Below are 21,086 nucleotides of genomic sequence, written 5' to 3'. Positions count from 1 at the left end.
TTATCTCATCTTACAAAATTAAGTTATAATCGGTGGTTGGTTTTTTATTTTTGGTGATATACGCAATACCGAATTACTACTTTACTATTCTCATCGTAAAATGACAAACAAAATAATTTTAAGATAGCCCCTTTATTTATTAGAAAATTTTTCAGTTGTAAAATTAATGTTTTCTGCAGCTTATTGTAATATTTAATTTCAATATTTATAACGTCTTTAATTATTTCACCATTAAAAAATAAACTATAAAATATTTATTATTATATTTACTATTCAGCTCGATTTTATAACTCTTTAAAATTATAATTTTAAAAATTTTCCTCCCTTTTTTAATTTCGATTGTTATAGTCGTAATTAATGTTTATTTTCAAATTTTAAAAAATATAAACAAATACATAAACAGTGTAGAAATAAATTACGAATTATTACAAACAGTTGGTCCTGAATCTGTTAATACAAACATAACATGTCAAATCATCAGAATATTGATATAAAATCTGTAATCTATATAGTGTCCCATCATTAATTTTCGTTTTTAAAATTAAATGTTATTTTAAAAGTCACAGTTGTAATAATGTATTTATTCAACAATATCATATCGAGTAGACATATATAAAATTGTATATACACGCATTTAAACTAATTAATCATATACCTCATAATAATTTGTTGATTTAAATTTATAAAATTTTTTCAGTCTTGCTACGTAATATAGAAAAAAATAAAACTGAAATTTCGGTCACTATACGTTATTGCTTCAAAATTGACTTCTTTCAAGATATATTAGCCGTATATATATATTATATAGGTTTATAAGATATTGTAATTGTTAATGTAATTATACTTATCGAATATATCATATAATCTACATAATAATACGATGTGTGACAATAAATTCAACTCTTAAAAGAGCTGTTAGAATACTAAATTTATAAAATACAAATCACGTGTTCTTATATGTAACGAATCCTATAATGGATAAAGCAGATAGTTTATTATTTTTTTTTTTTTTGTCCATTTAACGCAAGATTTTATCTACATATATATGCTTGCATGTGTCGTATACACTATAGTGACTCCCTTGTGTCACTCAACCAGCTAATTGAATGTTTGTTTTGTTTCTAATACTGAACTCCAAATAATTTACTGAACATAAATCCGATATGGCTAAGTCCTGCAGTACCTAATGTATTTTCTACGTTGATATCAAGATTTTCTGTAACGGGCGAATAGACAACCATTATATTTTATTGTTATGTATTTAAGAAGAATTAGCTGACAAAAGTTTATCACTTAATCGATCTTCGAGAAACATTAGAATGATAATATATAAATAAAAATATAAGTGCACAAAAAAACGATAGATGTTGAAGAAATACGATGGTAATAATAAAAAAAAAGGTATCCTAGTATTGCTTTGTGTAATTTTGTTGAATCTGATAATGGTTATTTTTTTCAATCGAATTATTAAAATTTAACTATAATAGGTGCTACCTAAATAATGAAGAATGGTTTTAGTCATTTTTCTTTATAAAATCTACTGATTGTTTTTGGTTGATCTATGTCGGATTGAAGATAAATATCTAATTCCTACGAATATAAAATGAAAATATTATCCGAATCAAAAAACACTATGTATATAGTCTTTATATCATTATGAATATGGATACTTTTAGTTTTGAATATGTTTATGATTACTTAAAAAATGTATAAATTAATAATCAAAACTAACTAAATGTCATATTCAAGATGGTTAGATAATATTATTGTGAGTGTATTAATATATATATAAGCCATATTTTATTCATATACCAGCTAATTATTAAAACTTAATTTGAATATGGAATTAGTATTTCTAAATAACTTTATTAAGCTGTACTAATATAATCCGTCATAAATGTAAAATTAAAAACAGTAGATAGAAGAAACCGTCCGTCAAAACGTTCTACCATGTCTTGCCTATTTCGTTTTTTTATCTATTTGTGTATCGAACAAAAAACAACCGTCATAATTCAACAGTCATTTTACAAACACTGGAATGTATTAGAATATGGTCTGAAGAAATCATGTACATAATTTAAGCTAAATTATTAATGCACAGTTACATTGCATAATATTATGAGTTACGATAAAAACTTACTCAAGTAAAGTGACAAAAAGTTACACGCAGATTATATTATATTTGAGCATGGTTATCATCGTTTCAGTATCAGCGGATGGGCTGTGTTTGTGTTAGGAGTAGTGGTGTGAGAAAAATAGCTTTTTTACTATCAGACTTTAAATAATGTCTGAGCCGCCAAACGACCGATTACTTTATACATTCAAAAAAAAACCAAAAACAAAAACAAAAAAAAATCATGCAATCGTAAAGAGAAGACGATGTTAAAAAGAATATGCTATCCAATAAGATGTGACGAAATTAAAAACCATAAAACCAAAACGAGAAAATTATAAAAAATAAGGAAACTCGAAATCCGCAATAAAAATACCATCACATAAGTTATATAAAATAAGTTGAAATATGCATCGTTGTTGTAATGTCACCAATATAAACGACATAATCTTACATTTGGCTGAATAAAAATAATTATTTCAAAACAACGGTTCCCAACCTTTTTAGTTGTGTGGACCACCATTTTTGCAAAAAAATCTTTGAGGTCCACTAATAGCACACCTATATACGTATTCATATGCATATAATATTATAATATATACCTATAATATTTAATATTATATGGTTCACGGCCCAAATACCGTGATGCTCGCGGCTCACAAGTGGGCCGTGGCCCATGCGTGAGGCACCACTGTTTTAAAATAATAGTCATGGGCCTACGGGATTTTTTTTGCTTGTTGGACAACAGACCGTTCAATTATTTAGGAAATGCGGTGTTATATAAATATTAATATTTTATTATATTATTATTATTATTATTATATTTTCCATCGTCCCACTTTTTTTTTATTTTAACAATCCATACCAAATTATAGTAAAATAAAAAAGTGGGTATGAATATTTTATAAATTGCTTATATTATAATAAATGATTGGAAATTAATTAATTATTAGCAGAAAAAAAAAATTAGAAAATTTGCGTACAGATTTCAATATATTCAGAACTATGATGTATTATTTATTATTATAATTATTATAAATTATTATATTATATAGGCATTATACTATTATTATTAGTAATTTGTGATTTGTTAATTTATTTCATAAATATGGTATAAACGTGTTTAACCCTGCATGCTCGTTCGTTTAAATTACCGGATTGTTTAATTTGTACATTATTAACTCATTTGTTAAGTTCACCCATTCACTCATATTTAACACATATGTTAAACTATCAGCACTATTAGGTACTCAATGTAATTAGAACTTTTTGTATTAGACATTTTTTAAAAGTATTTTACGAATTTGATATTTTTAATCATTATAAAGAAACGCAAAAAATACTTTTAATTTATCTACTTGTCTATTTGACTGTATTGTGTGTAATGGCGTTACTATTTTCAGTGGACGAAATATAATGATAAACTATCAAGTTATTACCTATTTTTAGTATAACAATCGAAAAACAATAATATTTTCGATAATTAACTCAATGACAATAAACATATTGTGCAATTTTTTGTGTATACTATACATGTGTTATTTTCCAATAAACGCTATATTATAGTATCAATTAATATATTTTACTTATTTTTATGTGAAAATTAGTTTTTCATAAAAAAAATGCATACATATTTTTATTTTTTACAACAATTCTATGTTTTATGTGATTTAACAATCAGTTTTTTTCACTATTATTATATATTTTATAAGTTACTTATTTTATTATGATAGAACTATAGACATATTTTTAATGAAATAGAGGATTACCTAATTAATATAATAATTAAATGATAGTGAAGTGAAAAAATGACGTAATTTTGAAAAGCGATCATTAACGAGCAAATTATAATTTTGACACACACTAAATTCAGTAAAAATGATTAACGTACTTTATCACTTAAAATAAATGCATAATGTATAAATAAAAAATACTTTGATTTCCCCTCTATACCATGGACGTAACCTGGACTAGCTATACTACTATTCATACTATTTCAATATAACGACTTTGAAAATCAATTGAAACAATATCCTGTCGTCCATTTTAAAATGTATACTTGTTGTTTTACGTCTTTGTGCAATGTATATGATTTTCTCATAGTATTCCACAACGAATTTATTGTTATAACACATATAAATATTACGGTCAAAACGAGTGAGCCGAACCTAATGTATATGGTGTCAAATTTGCATGGTTCAAGAGCAGTAGACAATTTAAGACGACGTTCAGACATGCGTTACTACGTGTTAGCAGTGTATGAATTCGAGGACGATAAATTTGAACGTTTGAATAATTATAATATTATAATATTATAATTTTAATATTATTATTAGAACAATGGTTATCGAGTATTAGAGCTTTTGGTTTTTTCAAAATTAATATGAGATCATGATGATTTTAAAATAAAAGTGTGGTTATTTTTTTTATAAGTATCTTGATATTTAACAATCTATTTTATCTAAGCTTAACCATTCTTTATACAAATAAAAGTTTCTTTAAATAACAACATGTGTACAAATATATATATATATATATATGTGTATGTGTGTGTTTTTATATTTACCATGTATGCATAATATATATTAAATACATTAAAACCAACAGTTAAAAAAACTGTATTTATTAAATAAAATATATTTATACAATATAATAATAATAATAATAATAATAAAGCATTCTAGTTAGGTTAGATATAACTGGTGAGGTTATTTTTACATGTAACAGTAAGCGGTGGTTTATATCATACCCAAGTGTAGTACATAATATATAAACACTTAGGTATACAACCAGATATTGAATATAATATATTATATATACTCAGTGTTTATAATTTATCATAACATATTTTTTATGTACATATTTTATTATGCTATATGTTCAAGACTTAAACTAATCTATTGACATAATATATTATTTTACACAGATTTAATAACAATGCTTACAGTCTTTGTGTATTTATTACTTCAAAAGAAGTAATGAGACCTAAGAATTTATTTATTATACAAATATATATTTTTAAAGAGCTTAATCTAAAAGACAATAACATTATTTGATAAATTGGACATTTACGAAAATAGTTTAAGATACGGAATTATCAAGTGAAATCGCTAAGGAAATTCGATATACTATCTGATATCATAAGGGAGCGTGAAATCTCAGAAGTTCACTCGAGAAAGAAACATATAATGGTGCACCAATTGAATCATTATAAACTAGAGGCTACAACGGAACCGAAAAGAATCTAATTTGGGACCCGAAAACTCATAAAATATTGTGAACCGATCAAGAAAAAATCAGATTGAAATATTTTGAAGTAATCGAAACTTATATATTAAAATAGAAATTACCAGAATTTATTATGGTTATTAATATTTTTCAATCTCCATAATTAAGTTTTTGGTATATGAAATCAAATGTTTTGATAAATTATTCTTATTTTTATTTAGAAATAAATACTAAAGTTTAAATTGAAAAAGAATATATTGGAATCATTTAATATCGGGTTTAATCGTTATATATAAACAATTTAATGAAATAGCTGAGTATCGGATCCAAAAAAAAAAAAAAAAACAAAAAGTACCTGTCTCTGTTATAAACAAATAAAACATTTTACGTTCATGTTACGAAGTTACAATAAAAGGTAAAAATAAAATGCTTATAAATGTTTTCAAACAATGTCAAACTAAACTTCAACGTTTGAAAATAATAATAAAAATGATTTTAAAATAATCATGTATTGAATTAGCCTTAAAGTGTAACAAAAATAATATATCTTAAGTATTTATATTGAATTTTATATTATTAAAACTGACTTTTATTTGTAATACGAGGATGTATTACAGACTATTGAAAGATAATGGATTTTCTTTTATTCAGAATTTAATGATTCAAAATATAAAACATTGTTTGCTTTATGTTAGTCTGACCCAACAAGTAACAAGATGCCATAAAATACAGACAACAATTAATTTTTACATTTTTAATAAATTTTATTTACTTATCATCATCTAAATACTTATAATTATTTACGTCGTAATAATACCCAGACGTAGTAGAAGATTAACATTTTGAACTATTTCTATCCACTACCACAATAGCTATTATTATTTAATGTATAAGATAGTACTTTATACGAAAATGTCAATGATCGGATTATGACTTGAATATATATATTATTTACTTCCCATCCCTCCAATAATAGTCATAGACGAAGAAAAACGACAACAATAACTTTTGTACTTTACAACCTTCAACGGCGATTGACTGAACTAGAACATTTTCAGTACTATGTCTTATAAATTATGACAGTATGACAATTACTGTGTTCCACAAGAAGCCATAATGATAACGGAGTTCGAAAACCAAAGTAGTATTCTAATATATATTTTTTTTTTATGTATAGCTAGCTGAAATTAAGATACTACTCCCATCACAGTTTCCTCCAATTGAAAAAAGATGTTTTTGTTTTTATTAGAGTGATATTGTTCATGGAAGATTTCCAAACAGACGTTATAATTAAAACCTCATGATAATATTATAATAAAATAGGTAATAAATACGCTTATTTTTTAATAATTTAAAAAACAATGACAATTTGTTTTCGACATTATCCACAATCTGCATAATTTAATCTTTCATATTTTTCATACTGCTATTATTGTACTGGACATCATTCCAATTATTAGAAACGTAAAATATATCATAGAAAAATTAATCAAAAACAAAATAAATTATTGATATAAACGAGACTATAATAATTTTTATTCAAACTTATAAAACACTCATGAAGTCTAATAATATAGCTCATCTGCTCATAAGAAAATGTACAACAATTTTACTAAAAACTGATCACTTATCATAACTACAACTATTGTTTCAAAATTTACGTAATAATAATATTGTACAATTTTAATCTCTAAATTATAGAAGAGTAATGATTCAAATGATGTCTGTAGAAGTTTAATCTATCACGCTATGAAAGGAAATACTTTCCATTAATTATATTCTACCAGGACAATGTATTATTACGCGTATATATGTATCGTAGCATTTTACCGTTTTAATGTTATGAAATACACCGAAGTGTGAAGTGGAGTTTTGAAATGTTTACAACCTCGGATCAATATGGAGAAAACTTTTAAGATTAGGTTTGAGTAAATTTCAAACTTTGTAATAATTATTATATAACATACTATACAGACTATTATTTGGTTATAAGACGTCACATTTCAACAAGAGTAATAATCTAATAAAACATAATGTACGCAATACGCATGCAATAATTCGATTTCAGCAGTACAGACTTGATTCCCCCACTTAAAATATTATAGAAAATTTTCTAAAGCAAATAAAAATATTCTAGAGCACTTCTAATATTATTACAACAAAGAAAATTACAGTTTATTGTTTTCTAAAGTCTAAAATAAAGAATACATCGAATACCTATATTATCGAAGATCTCGCAGACGCTGTGCCACACTCGTATTATTATAAGTTACACGTTTTTTTTGAAATATGTATTGTAATTAAAAGAGATGATACCTATGTGTTTGCGTATTTTATTGGTCAGTAAATAAAAAGTAGCCAATTTATATAAAAATGTGTTTTATGACCGAACGACACTGAATATAAAATTTAATTTTACATTTTATGACATGCATTTTAATGTCTCGTCCGTTTTTAATGCATATTTTAGATTTTTGTTATTTTGAAATAACTAAAAATGTAATTATTTCTTAATGTTTTAAATAAATAATTTATAATTTTCAGATTAAAAAAAAAAGAGAGAGAGTGGTCAAATGAGTAACGCTCTGCTATATAGTAGGTCACAATAATGGATGTATTAAATTTGAATCCAACGATAAGTATCATACAAAAAACGATTCTGAACGAAGATGATTTGTCAGCCTAGGATACATTTTCCAGTGGGTGGTGAAAAATGGGGTTTATGTTTTAATGATGAATACCCCAAAATTTAAGTAATTTTATAATTATTGTAAGCCGAACTTATGAAAAATCACGTATTAAATTCTCAACTCTTAGCTACTTAAACAACATTTTTTATAAATTTTAACTACAAAATAATTTTGTACGATATATACGATTTTGTATATATTTTAACTTCAAATGCTATAATAAAAAGAAATTGTGCTTATGTATTTTTATAATTTTTGTATCACTATAAGACTAACTAACAAGGAATTTTATATTAAATTTTTAAGTACTTTGACTAAGCCAAAAAAATATTGTAGCTAGGTATTTATAATAAAAAAAAACTAAACAAAAACGAATATTTCAAATGTTCATAATAGCATAAGCGAAATATTTTAAAAATTAAATCATGTAAAGAAAACGCAAACCTAAATAACTGAACAAATTTTTTACTGTTAAACCTGACAGTTTGTTGGAAGTTTGAGTACTATTTTTGTTAGGGAACATGTCCAAAATTTTGAAATTTTCAGATTCTTACTGACAATTTTCATTTTTACCTTAACATACTATTTGGTATGAAAACGAAACATTTCTACTTGCTCCTATAGTAGGTAGCATGTATCTTTATTTAATTTTTTTCGAAATGGGAGCATACCTAATAAATTACATAAAATAAGGTTTGTGTCTCTCCTATAAAATTTGAATTTCGACTTATATGCGTTATAATGTTATATATAATAATATATTAAAATAACTGTTTAAAGCGTACCTATAGTTAAGCAATCGCCCACGACCCACCTCAGAATGTGTACATAGGATCGACGATGAATTAATTATTATTGTCGACGTCTATAAGATGTGACAACGGCTTGGTGCTTTGAACGGTCCTGCGGGGTTTGAAGTATAGATCACTGCGTTCCAATTACGACTGACGAACTAAGTCTCGAGACTCGAATAGTTTAGATAGGTTAAACGCATCCAGAATAATAATATTAACCAATAGTAAAGTAGTATAGTAAGTATAGCGCTCTGATTGGCTGTATAATGCGAAACCCACAGAATGCCATTCCCAATGTTGTTGTTTAATAATCACAATTATTGTTATTCATTTTATGACGTTACAAAATTATTTTATAATATATTAATAATATAAATGTAAGAAAAAATTGTTTTTATTATTTTTATATTTATGAGAATTTATGAACACTTAAAATTATTATTATTTTACGTAGGTATAAGGTATGTACAATTTATAGCATTTTATGATGGAAACAACTATAAGACAAAGAAACAGTCCCACAATTCGCAAATAACTATCCACGGAGGCGAAGCACGTGGCTGACAGCTAGAAAAAAAAATATTTTAAATCGTTATCGTTACGTGATTTTGTAAAAATTTAAAATTTAAACGCTGTTAACATTTGTCCTATAATGACTTATGAAAAACTTAGTATTGAATTTTTAACCTTAGATATAAATACAAAAAATTTTATGAATTTTCAACTATAAAATTTAAAATTACTTATACATTTTCGTGATTTCGACATATTTCGTAATAAATTTAACTTTCAACGCTTATATAAAAAAAAAAAAAAATTGTTAGTAACGATTTTTGATATTTGTAACTACAATAAGATCGACTTATGAGAAATCTTGTATAAAATTTTAAGTTTCTCTTGGCGGGCACTCGAAATTTTTTTATCGACACTTCAAAAAGTCAAAAATTCCAGTTGTATATAAATTACTCAAAAAAAGTTTAAATATTTTAAAAATGCAACAGTTTATAAATAAAACTAATATAAACATTTTTTGAAAATTTCAAGTATTTACAGTGATTCGTTTTTGAGTTACAATCATATAAAAAATTGATTTTTTGAAAACTACTGGTATACTTTTGATCTTTATAGCATATTCACTTTGCCATCGAAAACCACCACCGAAGTTTGAAATTGAAGCATTATTTCGATAAGTTATGTTGTACACAGACACAAACAAAATAAAATACACATCATTATAAAATCAATACATTCATCACTGCGTTCAGAATCTAAAAATACAACAAAAAATATTCTCATCCGAGAAAAAGGGTTTTTTTCTTATACCACACTGTTCACACTTATTTATTTTTGTGAATATATTTTAAAAGTACCTATCATTCAAATATTAAAATTTGAGTTTAATATTATGAATATTGTTATTATTCAACTCTCTACTACTCTAATTTTATTATTATAAATATACAACAGTAGTCAGTATTATTATCTACCATATCAATCGTCCGGCACACGTTTCAGGTGCAGGACATATATTTTTATTTGAAAAAGTGTCGTCACGTTTTCCTTTTTTTAATAACGTAGCTCCCGTCGTTTATTGTTTAACACGCGTGGATACAAGTGTCTGACGACGGTTGCGGATAGACGAAAAGACGAGCAGCGTCTGAGGTCGTGAATGAAAAGCGCTTAACGCGGCCATAAATTCTGTGAAAATCCCCGTGGCTTAAGGCCGGGGAGATATGCTCCAAAGAACAGGTAGTCCCAGTAAATTGTCACACGTGCGATGCGATTGTGTTCGTTCTGCTACAATACCATACATCCGTTCATACATGATATTATTTATATATATATATATATATATAATGTTGAAATGTGGTAAATCCTACCATGTACTCAATTTGTCCGCATACGCCCGGCACGTATACTATAATATATCTGTGTCCCTGCTCGTACGCATGCTTCTATCCACGTTGCCACGCAATGCGTATGTGCATCGTGTGTGTGTGTGTGTGTGTGTGTGTATATAGCATTTTATCATCGTTAAAGAATCTGTTATTGTCGAGTAACTTCTCAAATGACTTGTACCTCTAGCGCGGGATTTCTACGCGTGAAAACGTCAACCGGCGCGGGAGAGGAAAAATAATTCGCGTCCCTGCCTGCGCATAATGCCTCGGCCAAATTAATTCGTTTGAGAGGTTTTTTTTTTTTTTTTTTTTTCATTGGATGTGTTTTATTTCCCTTTAATTTATCAACTCAAATAGCCACCCATTATATTGTAAAACATATAAATAAAACAGTCATGTTACAGAAAAAAAAAAAAAATAAAAACCATACCAAATCCGCGACGAAACCACTTGTTTACGCTGTGAATACGTTACCGGTATACAGAGCAAACCCGCAAAACTAACAACCCCCCCCCCCCCATTTACACCGAAAAAAATAAAATACGTGAAAGCAAAAACTGCATAAAAGTAATTATACACATTATTCGCACACATGACCTAACCACTGGATTTTTATTGTATTTATATTATACTAAAAACCTGAACGCTGAAAAATCCATTGAATGTTTTAGGTTTGGTTAAGTTTATAATATCCATTAGGCACTTATATATTGTTGTACGCGTATTATTATGTATTATCAACTGTTTAACCATGTTCACTGTTGAATAAAATACAAAGATCTTATTATTAGTGGTGGCGTAGTTATGGAGTGAGTTTATGATGTATTAACACCCCTTCTCTCCGCCATAATACCAAACCGAAATTCTATTGTATTTTCATAATAACGAGAATACAAGATAATAATTTTCAAATAATCAGTTAAATTGTCGTTTATTTTATTGTTTTTTTTTTTCGTTTTACTTAGAAAATTGTCTATAAATTTTGGGTATTAATATAAACCATGATATTAATAAAAATATTTAAAATAACGATACACTTTTAAAAATGAGAACAACCCAATTTTATGTATAAAAAATAAATTAAACCTGACCCGAGGGAAAAAAATCGAAAAAAATATTTTTCCCGGATGAAGTCGTTATAATAGTAAAAATATTATCATTCAATTTTAATTATAAATATACATTTTTAATTATTTATGAATATAAATAAAATATAACCCCAACCCCCTTGAAAAATATCGTATCAACACCTCGGTATATTATTTTTAATTATTATCCAGAAGTATTGATCGAAGCAAGTATATATACAGTGAATACAAAATAATAATATGATATATTACATCATAACATTTTAAATTACAAAATATTATATTATTACTTATGTCCTATATGCGAACCAGCGTACCTAAATATACTTATAAATATTGATATGATAATATTTTAGTATAATACAAAAGACTAAACATTATATACCTTGTAATCTAATAAAATATACTATACAAGGTTTGTTTAATTATAATAAATATAGTATTTACAGATCAAGTATGGACAGAAGTTTCAAGAAATAATTTGAACGAGTATTCCTTTAAAACGTATCGATATTAACATCAACATAGTATTTTAATAAGAACTTATTGATAAGTAATAATACGTGTTATTAAACCAACAAATATGTAAGGTTTTAACGGTTATTGTTATATTACCCATTAGGGACTACTGCAGTGGTGGCTATCCCAAAAAGTCAAGTTGTATGATGTAATACTCGTCTTCACACTTAATACCAAAAACATTATACGAATCTATAGGATTAATAAGGCTATGTTGAGTTAAGTAAAACCCGTATACACAAAATAAAATACATTTTCTCCTTAAGTTTTAAATTAAATGTATTTGAGAAACGGCTTGCGTCTCTTTAACTATGTCAAATGCATTTAATATGATATGATTTATATGGTGTGTGGGTATATAATGGATTGTCATTAAATTTGGAAAATATGTTCGATTTGTCAAACATCATTTCAAATCCAATTTTAAGAAATAGAAAACCAATGACACGCGAATTTTTCTTGATTAATATTTTTAAAATATGTATTTCACTTTTGCGTTGTGTACCTTTTCCAGGAAGAATTATTACAAAACGAACTTTGAAAAATGTCAGTCTAGTATCAAATCATCAAATACAATATAAAACACAAAATATTAAGTCGATTTGAAAGAACCATGTTGTAAAATTAAGTGTGAATAATGTCTATTTCGTTAACTTATAAATTATTTTCAAATGATAAATTAAAAAAAATTATAATTAATTTAAGTAAGTAGTTTTTTCTACTAAAAATAAAAAATAATAGGTAATAATAATTATCAACTATTTCATTATTTGTATAGAGCTTATTAAAATAATAAAAAAATGAAAATTATATGAATGTTCAAAAGTCAAAACACATACTTTTTCATTATTTTATATCCATTAATAATAATGAAGTTTTCCTGAATAAAAAATGTTTCACAAGTCTTCTAAATTATTACCTATGGTAGGTATGTAATAATTTCAAAAGATTTGGTATAAAATCGGTATACATTTCAATAACAAATAACATGCCTAATATATATTATATAATATACTTAAATTAATTTAATTTTGTTTATTATATTTTGATAATGCCTCCAATATTTTGTAAGACTTAAGAAAATTTTCAAATTAGCCAACGCAAACTTGCTGAGATTACTTTTATTGGTATACCTAAATACCGACCGAAAATAACGGTTAACAAAAGGGGCGAATATAAATTCTGCAATGATATTTTTTGTGAATACAAAAATTATGTTTAGTTAGTACGAGCAAATTTAATCTGTAGTCAACGATAACAATTTATCTCATAGTATAAAAAGTTGAAAGTTGCAGGAAAACACGCTTTAAAAATAAAATAAAAACAAAAATATTTAAGTATACCTAATTATCATGATTAATCTATACAGGAGAAAATTCGGAGTTCTATTTAAAAATATAAATAATAGTATATAGGTAGTATAGTAACTACCTACTATTTTGAAATCAACAAAAAATAAAATTTCGTTCGGGTTACGTAAATCATATTACACTAAGAATTTCCATAAAATACTATAATATAACAAATCACGACTAATAAAAGATTATATTAACCGTTCCTATAGCTGTGTGGCGTCGTTTAGAAAATAATAAATGATTTTTTTTAAATAATACCAGTTTGCATCCATATTTTAGTTAGCAGCACAACTTAAGCAAACACATAAGAAACTTATATTTTTTTAAATTCAATTCCAGTGTCCCGCAAAAGTCTCTATATTATAGTAACACAGTATTAATACAATCTATATTTTATCTCTAGTTGTGTCAATCATCTTGTGTGCAGTTATAATAATATGTATGTAATATGTACATCGTTGTGAAATTCGATTTCGTCGTCGACGCGAGTTTGCCCTTATAAAAACGATAGTATGATATAATAATAATATGTGTTATACAATAACGCCACTACATATACGATGTTGTAATAACATTAGAAAACAACGCGTCGAGTTTAATTTAATCACCGTCATGGTGAGTGTGTATACTTGATAAAAAGCAAGAGGTTAGGTTTTATTTTTGCCTCTACGTTCAGAAGAATGTTGCTAAAACTTGCGAATATTCGTGAGTTAAAAAAACGTTTTTAGAAAAATTCACTGACCCGAGTACACGTATTGCAAACACTGCCAAAATACAAAGTAATACATAATATTTAAATGACCGCATTAATGTTATGAATTCTATTTTGATACGGGATCGACAGCTCTCAAATTAATATAATATGTTCGACACATAAAATAGATACGTCATAATATTATTTATTTTAAAATAGTTAGTGAACCCTTCTTATTTTCTATACTCATCGTTGCGTATAATAGTTGATTTTTTTGAATAACTGGTGCTGCGTGTAGGTATAGAAAATAAAAACATAATGTGATGAACACGAAAGTATAGAACTTTAAAGTTAATTAGTTTTAATAGTTTAGGTGAGTCTATAAGATCATCAATAAGACGTCTCGGAAAAGTTAAATTAGCTTCATGCCATCTGTCAACTAAAGTATTTAGGACAAGTTGGTGCATAAGTAGTAAATAACCGTAAAGTGAGTGATCAATTTTTAATATCTGCACTGCAAAGTCAAGAAACTGACGTTGAAATACGTCTAGCTTGATTCTTATCACAAAAAGTATCAGAATCCCTCATTTTTATCATTTAACATGATTAAAAATTTAAAAAACTTTCATTTCTAAAATTATTACCTGGTTATAGATAAATAATCTTCTATTAGTTATTTATGTGTATGTGATGTGTAAGACTCGAATTTTAAAGCATAATAAGCAACTGAAAAAGGACACAATTGTTTTAAAAAGCAAAAAAAAAGTATATATATTTTTTAGCATGACCAAAAATTAACACAAACTAGTTCTAAAATTAATAAAAAAAAAAAATTAAAAATTAATTTAAATTAAAAAAAACAGTTAATTACCATGTATTTCTCTAGATTTTCAGTAGTGAAACTGACTCTATATTGTCCGATGGAATATTTTTATACGTAGAAAATTACCCTCTAAGTCCACTGAATTGATCAGCGCATAACTTCATATATAAGAGGTTTCAAATTACAACACTGAATCTTAAATTTTGAAATGATCTATATCAATGTTGTAGGCATATTATTACATTATATTATTTTTAATACATTTAATAAACAAGCTGATAACAAAAACAATAATAATCCAATACCTATAACGTATTCTGGATTTTTAAGTTTCTTATTAATTCAATTTTTTATTATTATTATAGTAGCATAATAAACATATAAAAATTCAACAGCTGAAATAACTGAAAAAAGCAAAAATGCATTTACATAAAAAAAGCAAAAATAAATTGGTTTACTTGGAATCAGAATGACGTGAAACGAATTTATATATAAAAATTATACTTCTATCTCAAATAAAAAAAAGAAGCATATGCTTTAAAATCCAAGCCCTAGTGATGTGTGTTGTGTATATTATATAATCGATTTCACGAAGGCGTATAATTAAGACTTTATTGGAGTCACTAGTCTAATATAAATGCATTACAAATTCGTTTAATAAAAGTTAAGTTCTTAATTCTTTTTATCACATTTCTTCTAAATAAGCATAATTTACTCACGATCAAATACAGTACAACTTTCTAATTTAATGTGTGTATTTAAAAAAAATGAATACAAAATTTATGAAATATTAGATCTATTGCTAACGATTTATATTAGAATATTAGATATTATCTTTAGAAATTAATTTTTATATACCTACTTCAAAATAACATATCGCCTATTTTCAAAAACTTAAAAGTTTATTTACAAAATTAATATACCTATAATAACCGTTTAAATATATCACTATAAGTGTAATTATATGAGTTTATGTGTACCTAATATATTATATTAATAATAGAGGGTAATATACAGTAACACATATATTCTTTTCTATGTCACATGCATACGTATTACTATCGGTTGGTGGCAGAGAATAGCATTGACGCTTTTCACAGACTATTTATTTGAAGTCTCAATGTGATTTGAACCGTATATTTTTGCCTTAGTCTGAACGATCTCACACCCTCTGGTTGACTCGTTCTAAACAGAGTCTTTTTTCGCTTTTATTTTATTCGCCCTTTACGTTGTTTGATTTGAGAGGTCGCAATTTTCATCGATGCTTGCCAGCGGCGGTGAAACAGGCAACAAAGTCCTCACTTGTATTCATCGTATATGCGTTATATTGTATTATATATAATATATTACACACGCCCACACACACACAAATAAGTGATTATTTTATCTTTAACCAGAGAATATCTTTAGAAATATAAGGAATTTTCAATTTATTTTTTAATCGTTTTAAGTCTTAAATTTTACATTTTCTTCGTGATAAATGATTTACAATGTATTATTTGTTCTTGATATTTTAAAATTCCTTATATTTTTATATTTTAAAATTTAATCATACAGAATATCGACAGAAATTTTGTACGTGTAAACTATCTATATTATGTACAATACTTAGTTTATAGCTGCAGCAGTACTTGAAGTAAAAGTTTAGCACAATTTCTAGTACCGGTACAATAAAATAGCGATAATTGCATTAGGAATGGTAGGAATAATAAAAATCGAAGTCATACCAAGTTTAGATGAGTAGAAACAATAGCGTATCGTGTAATTAAATCGTCTTCTGATGTCATCGCTAGCAGCTGAGAGACTTTCGAAACGACATTTCGCAAAATACAACGGTGTAGAGCCTTCCGCCCAACTGTAAGTCACAACTTATACTGGTCGGAAATCAAAGGAATACAAATATATGTTTGTGTGCCCTAACCGAAACTCATCAATATTACACCACTATATTTAATTATCGAATACCTTAATGCCTATTTTCTATAATATATTTATGTTACACAAATTGTAGATTAGGTATAAACGTTACATTTACGCAGTATATTTCAGTAATATTAATTTATCGTAAAAGAAAATTAATAATTAATTTTCTACAGTTTGAATTACTCTACACAAACATTAAGTTCATTCAAAATTGTTTAAAACTCCAAAATGTATTTATATAGGTTTATAATAATATATAACTACGTATTTATTTTGGTTTTATTAACTTTACTTTTTAAGTTATTTTATTAAAAAAACCAATTTCTAATCAGAAATACAATTTCTTTGAAATATTTTATTAACATCAAAGAACTAAAAGACTTTAAGGCTAAACATTTAAAAATTATCTCAGCATCTATATTTTGTATTAGAAAAAACGGAATTGTATCTATACGATAAATTTAAGATATTCGATTTGTAATTATTATAATTATTAACTTTAAAACGAATAAAAATAGTTAAAATACAATCAATAAAAAAAATTATATTATTTATCTACTAAGCAAACTCATTCTTTAATCACAAAAACGCCATTTTTTTCTTCGTGGTATGAAGTCATTTTTATCCATGGATGAGACATTCCATATCGACTGTGATCGAAGAGCATATTAACTACTAAAATAGGTTTCACTAAGATGCATTTTAGTGATCACTCTAAGAGCTAGGTTTCATGTTTAAATAAAACAATTATTTATTACCATACCTGCCGTATTAAATATTATTATACAGTAATAGCTAAATAATAATATTATAAAATATTATTTGAAATTATTTTTTATTTTAATCTATACAGTTGTAGATTTAAATTATATTTTATACTATTGAACTATTTGAACTGACTTATAATTACATTCTATTGTTGTATCTATATAATATTATTGTCATTTTCGTTTACCAAACAACCAAACAATAATGATTTTGATGTGAAAGTTATTGTATATTATAATGTGTACCTACATAAAGCTTTAAATGACGTGATTAATAATGAGTAATTTACCTAAAACTGTTGTAGTACACTCATAAATATGTATTTATGTTAATAAACATTATGTTAGTAAAATGTATTTTAACTCATTTTATAATACTGTCATTCACCATGAGAAATATTGAAAGAAATATTTTTATTGTATTAATAATATATAATATGTTTTGATTATATTGCAAGTGTTTCAATGTTTGTTTAATCTAAATACTGAAAACATTGAAGCTTTAAATATATGTTACATTCATATACTAATAATAAAAACTATTCTGTTTATAATTTCTATAGCTAATAATATAACAACGATTCAATAATAAGTACTCAAATAAATTAATATAATATCGTTCTAAAATGAATACTTAACATTAAGGTATATTATAAGGTTATTTGTAAATTTAAACAAAATACACTTAAAATATAGTATAAATTCTATTATATTTTATATGTATATATAAATAATATATTACTTAATAATTCTCATCAAACACGGTTTAAAAAATATATTTATTCATTTAGTTGAAAATACAGTGGTTTTATTAAATTCAGGTAAGTGGGTACTGTTAAAATGAATGTATGCTATAGTAATTTAGTATTTTGTATTACAGACATTTATATTTAATATTAAAAATCAACCACTTATTGGTTTATTTATGTAATCGTTTTATAATGTTAAAAAATCATTGTAATAAATTCCGACTCTTTTAAAATGTATTGTTTCGATTAATATTCATATTTAAACATTGGGTATTCAGACTTTTAGAATACATTTTAAATCTAAATATATATATTTATTTTTATTTTAAATTTCTATAACCAAATAAGTCTCGACACTCAATATAAATAGTTATGAAAAGATATATAATATTCTTACTTATAAGTGTTTACATAACTTTAGGTACGATAAAAACACAAAGGTTTGCTAAGAAAAAAATTTCAAAAAATCTTTGTTTTGTGATTGAGCTCTCCAGATCTACACGACACAATGTATATGTATAAATACATTGCTCGGTTACACACCAATATGTGCATTAGCATTACACACACAGTGTCAGTCTCGAGCAAACATAATTTCACGATGACTGTGTACAATATTAATTGCAGCCTTTACAGTCATGACAAAATTTAGAAAATAATTTACGTACCTATAATTCTCTTGATTGTCCCGTTCAACCTGTGGCCGGCATAACCAATCAAATGAGCTCCCAAACTATGGCCGATCATTGTGACATCGTCAAAGCTCTGTATGATACCGCGGTCATGCAAACCGTTCAACCAGTCGACGAGATGAGTAGCAACTGTGGGTAATCGAACTACCACATCCGTGTAATCCATTTTCTGGGTCCACTTTGACCAATTGACTAGAACCACATTGGAGTTCGTCCACTGTACCAGCGCTGTATAGGTCAATATATATTTTTGTCACACGTTTGTTTTCGTCGATTTTACGATAAAAAAATATCATTACACTCATTAAACAAATATAATAGGCACCTAGTATTATAAATTATAATATTATAGTTCTGAAAAATGTATATTGACAGCAATAAGTGTAAATAAAGTAGCATAGAAATAAGCTGATTGAAAATTATGCGAAACAAAATACATATAATGATTTAACTAACAAAATCTAAGATTGATGATAATATTTACTAAAAATAGAATTTTAATCAATTGAAATTTCTATACAAGTTAATTTAAAGAATTCGTTAAAAACTTCATGACCATTTTTTTATAATATAATGGATATTTTTATGATAATTGGCAATAAATCAATTAAAGTTTTTAAAGGGACAACTTTAAATACTATAAAATCTAAATCTGTATGTTTATTTGTATATTTTATGTTAATTAATTGTTTAACTTTCAAACGCTTTCAAACGTTTCATTATAAATAGGTAATATATTTTAAACGTTATTGTCGAGCTCAAATAATAATAATAATCCTAAAGTGAAATTGTGTGTTGAGTATCTTTAATATATTTTCATATATTGCATGATTATGAACTGAGTACCTACTGGAAATAAGGATACGTAGTCAACCATGCGTCATCATAATACGGCTATGCACTATGCAGTAGCTTCATAAGAATTTACTGCAAAAAATCAGATGTTGTAAAAATTATGTTTGGTATATTTTGATATATCTAATTGAAAAATGAAAATAGTTTTTGATCATATGTATTATGAGTGATACTAATAGATGTATTAATTAAGCTAATAAATTATAACGAATAAAATAACTAATTATTTTTTCTACCTTGGGAATATGATTTTTTAATAATAATTTATTGTTTTTTGGTTAATAGGTATATCCATTTATGAATAATATTATGTCACTTTAAAATTTAAAAATACTTTCGCACTTATAAGTAGATAAAATCGTTAACTCATTATTATACTACACATTCAACTCGATTAATAAACAATAAACGAAAACAAACTAAATTATTCTATTTAATGATCGATTTTTAAAGTTTGATTATTATTGTCAACTAAACCAGATACTGTTGCAATAAAAAATGCTAGTTGTAGAAGCAGAAACAGTATCTATAATCTACTTGTATAATATGAGGTTCAGTACTGATGATAAACGCAACAATAGATATGTATGAATGAGTTTAAATATACTGATTGCTGTTAGTTTGGTAAGTTATTGCGGTTTGTTTTAGTAAACACTCGAATATTAAATATATATTTGGTAAAAAAAAAAAAAATTATATATAGTAATATAATATTTTGTTTTTAATTTTAAAATAAAAATACTAAAACTAAGAAATAAATTACATTTTTGCTTTGTTTACTACAATTTGGATTTATATTTTTTCATCTAGCCAAAAACAGACACTCAATGTTTTAATTATTAGCAATATACTGCGTAATAGTCTTATTTTTGATAATTTAGTGGTTACTGCACTTATA

The 21,086-nt window shown here is 25.6% G+C and overlaps 2 protein-coding genes across 3 annotated transcripts in view; one reads left to right on the top strand and one right to left on the bottom strand.

Moving 5' to 3' along the window:
- The window catches only part of LOC114120595 (ras-like protein rasC), a 154,413-nt gene that overhangs the window by 100,359 nt on the left and 32,968 nt on the right, over window positions 1–21,086 (top strand). The gene's annotated exons all lie outside the window — the stretch shown is intronic.
- The window catches only part of LOC114120594 (lipase member H-like), a 41,088-nt gene that overhangs the window by 18,702 nt on the left and 1,300 nt on the right, over window positions 1–21,086 (bottom strand). The window contains exon 4 of the mRNA XM_027982548.2: window positions 19,310–19,561. Coding sequence (XP_027838349.2) covers window positions 19,310–19,561 — 252 coding nt within the window. The remainder of the gene's footprint in view (window positions 1–19,309; window positions 19,562–21,086) is intronic.

The sequence above is a fragment of the Aphis gossypii genome, chromosome 3, assembly GCF_020184175.1.
Source record: "Aphis gossypii isolate Hap1 chromosome 3, ASM2018417v2, whole genome shotgun sequence".
Classification (NCBI taxonomy): domain Eukaryota; kingdom Metazoa; phylum Arthropoda; class Insecta; order Hemiptera; family Aphididae; genus Aphis; species Aphis gossypii.
The sequence above is the reverse complement of the archived record's forward strand: the minus strand, read 5'-3'. Positions and strand labels throughout refer to the sequence as shown.